Here is a 2308-nt window from a genome sequence, read left to right on the forward strand (position 1 = left end):
GGCTCTGCCGGGCGCCTCGACGGCTCCTGCGGCACGCGGCTCCGCTCCGGGGCCGCCCCCTTCGCTGCGGCGGCCAGGAGGGCCATGCGCGGGGCCAGCCAGCTCGAGGGCCGCCTGCCACGCGGGAAGCCACAGGATGATCCCCCCAGGACCCAGGCGCCAACGAGGACGCAGGACGGGGCGCAGGGGCTCCGAGGTCCCCCCAGGGCAACCTCCTCACCTGGACCTGGGGGCGTCCGGGCTGAGCGCGAAGCCTCCGGCTGCYGGGCAGGTGGCTCCGAAGAGTCGGCCCAGCCAGGTGCCCATGGCGGGGCCGGCGGGGGAGCCAGGAAGAGCTGGGGCGGCCGTGTCCCCCTCGGCGCGAGGCTGCGGGGAGGCCGGTGGCAGCCGCTCGCCCTGGGCCTCGGYGGCAGCCGCGTCCGGAGGGACGAGGGCGCCGGGCTCCGCGCTCGGCAGCGGGCGCAGCTCCGTGCCCGCCTGGTCGTGCGCGGCCGCCCCTGGCTTCGCCCAGCGGCCCTGGGGCACCACGGCCCCGCTCGGGGCGGTGCTGTGACGGCAGCCCCGGCTCCGCTGCTGCCACCAGGCGCCCAGGCCCCCAGCCACGGCCCCCGGCTCCGGCCCGGCGGCCGCGGTGCCCAGCAGGCTGCGGCCCAGCTGGTCGCCCCAGCGCCGCACGTGCTGCAGCGTCTGCTGCAGGGCAGTGCCCACCGGCGGCACCGCGGCCGGGGCGCCCTCCGCGGTGCCATCGGCGTGGGCGTCAGGCCCCGGCGGAGCCCCCGCACCTCCCTGGCGGTGCTGGGCAGGGGTTGGCGCGACACTGGGYGGGCGCCCGGGTGGCAAGGGTGGCCGTGGGGCCGCAGGCCTCACATCCACGGAGAGGTGGTGGTGCTCGAAGAGCAGGTCCAGGTGGAAGGTGAGCACCGAGAGCGGCTGGATGAGCAGCAGCAGCTCGTCCGCCAGCTGCGGCAGCCRGCCCTGGCTCAGCGCCAGGAAGGACGAGGGCAGGTAGAGCGCGGAGACCACCCCTAGGAGGGACGAGCGAGCGGTGACGCCTGGGCGGCCGCGGAGGCCTCGGGGCGATGGTGCGGCCCCCAGCTCTGCGCAAGGGCAGGACGAGCAGCGCGGGGCCGCCGAGTTGCTCACCCGGGCTCTTGTGCAGGTGGGAGAGCCACAGCTCCAGCTGCTTGGTGCTAGAGGAGGCAGAGGGAGCGGCCGTGGGYGCGGGCAGGGTCCCCCCGCGCGCTCCCGCCCACGGCGCCGCTGCACTCACTTGAGCAGCCCCAGGACGAAGGCATGGAAACGCTGGCGGGCGCCGGTGAGCGGCGCCAGGCGCCCCACGCGGCAGCAGAGCGCGTGCAGCGCCCGCGTGCCGGGGCCTGCGGGGCAGCAGCGCGTCAGGGCAGCCACCCCAGCCGCCCCGGCCGCCACCGCCGCCGCAGCACCCACCTGGCTTGGCCGAGGCCTCCACCACGCTCCAGGGCGACGTCCTGCGCTGGCCCGTGATGACGTCCTTCTGGAAGGGCTTCAGCCCGTCCTCCACCAAGGCGCAGAGCGCGGGGCACAGCGTGTGCAGCAGCAGGTAGCCCACGTCCGGGCTGAGCCAGCTGTCCCCAAGCTGTGTCTGAGACACGGGGGGGTGAGGACGGGCAGCACCCACGGTGGCTCCGCAGAGCRGGAGGGGGCTCCGGAGGCCGCCAGCTCGGCCGGGGAGCGGGACCACGCTGGGTGCTCACTGCATCCCCTGTGCCTGCTGCATGTGCTGCATCTGCTGCACCCCCTGTGCCCRCTGCACACCCTGTGCCTGCTGCACCCCCTGTGCCTGCTGCACCCGCTGCRCCTGCTGCATTTGTTCCATCCCACTGTGCCCACCCTGCACCCCCTGTGTCTGCYGCATCTGTTGCACCTCTTGCATCTGCTGCACCCACTGCATCCCATTGTGCCCACTCTGCACCCTCTGCACCCCCATCCCTGCTGCACCCACTCCATCCGCTGCACCCACCCTGCACCCGCTGCAGCCACCCGGTGCCTGCTGCACCTGCAGCACCTGCTGCACCTGCCCTGTGCCCCCTGCACCCATCGCCCTCCCCGCGCCTGCTGCGCACTCACCTTCTGCACCAGGTTGCGGGCCGTGCTGAAATGGGCCACGATTCGGTCCACGGAGGCGCTGACGGCCACGAGCAGGGCTGGGGGGAGCGCGGGGGTCAGCCCCGTCCCCGCCGCCACGCCCGGCCACCCCGACGGCTGCACCAAGGGGGATATTAGGGGAGGGGAGGGGGCCGGACTTGCCTCTCTTGCTCCCCGCATCGAG

At 75.0% G+C, this 2308-nt stretch overlaps 1 protein-coding gene across 1 annotated transcript in view; it reads right to left on the reverse strand.

Annotated features, from left to right (window-relative positions):
• RUSC1 (RUN and SH3 domain containing 1) overlaps positions 1-2308 on the reverse strand; it is a 4794-nt gene that overhangs the window by 720 nt on the left and 1766 nt on the right. Inside the window, exons 2-6 of the mRNA XM_026045959.1 lie at positions 2107-2241; positions 1447-1621; positions 1271-1376; positions 1144-1190; positions 221-1025 (exon numbers count right to left, since the gene is read on the reverse strand). Of these exons, the coding sequence (XP_025901744.1) occupies positions 221-1025; positions 1144-1190; positions 1271-1376; positions 1447-1621; positions 2107-2241 (1268 nt within the window). The remainder of the gene's footprint in view (positions 1-220; positions 1026-1143; positions 1191-1270; positions 1377-1446; positions 1622-2106; positions 2242-2308) is intronic.

Source organism: Nothoprocta perdicaria, unplaced genomic scaffold (genome assembly GCF_003342845.1).
Source record: "Nothoprocta perdicaria isolate Ctin4 unplaced genomic scaffold, notPer1 scaffold_419, whole genome shotgun sequence".
Lineage (NCBI taxonomy): Eukaryota > Metazoa > Chordata > Aves > Tinamiformes > Tinamidae > Nothoprocta > Nothoprocta perdicaria.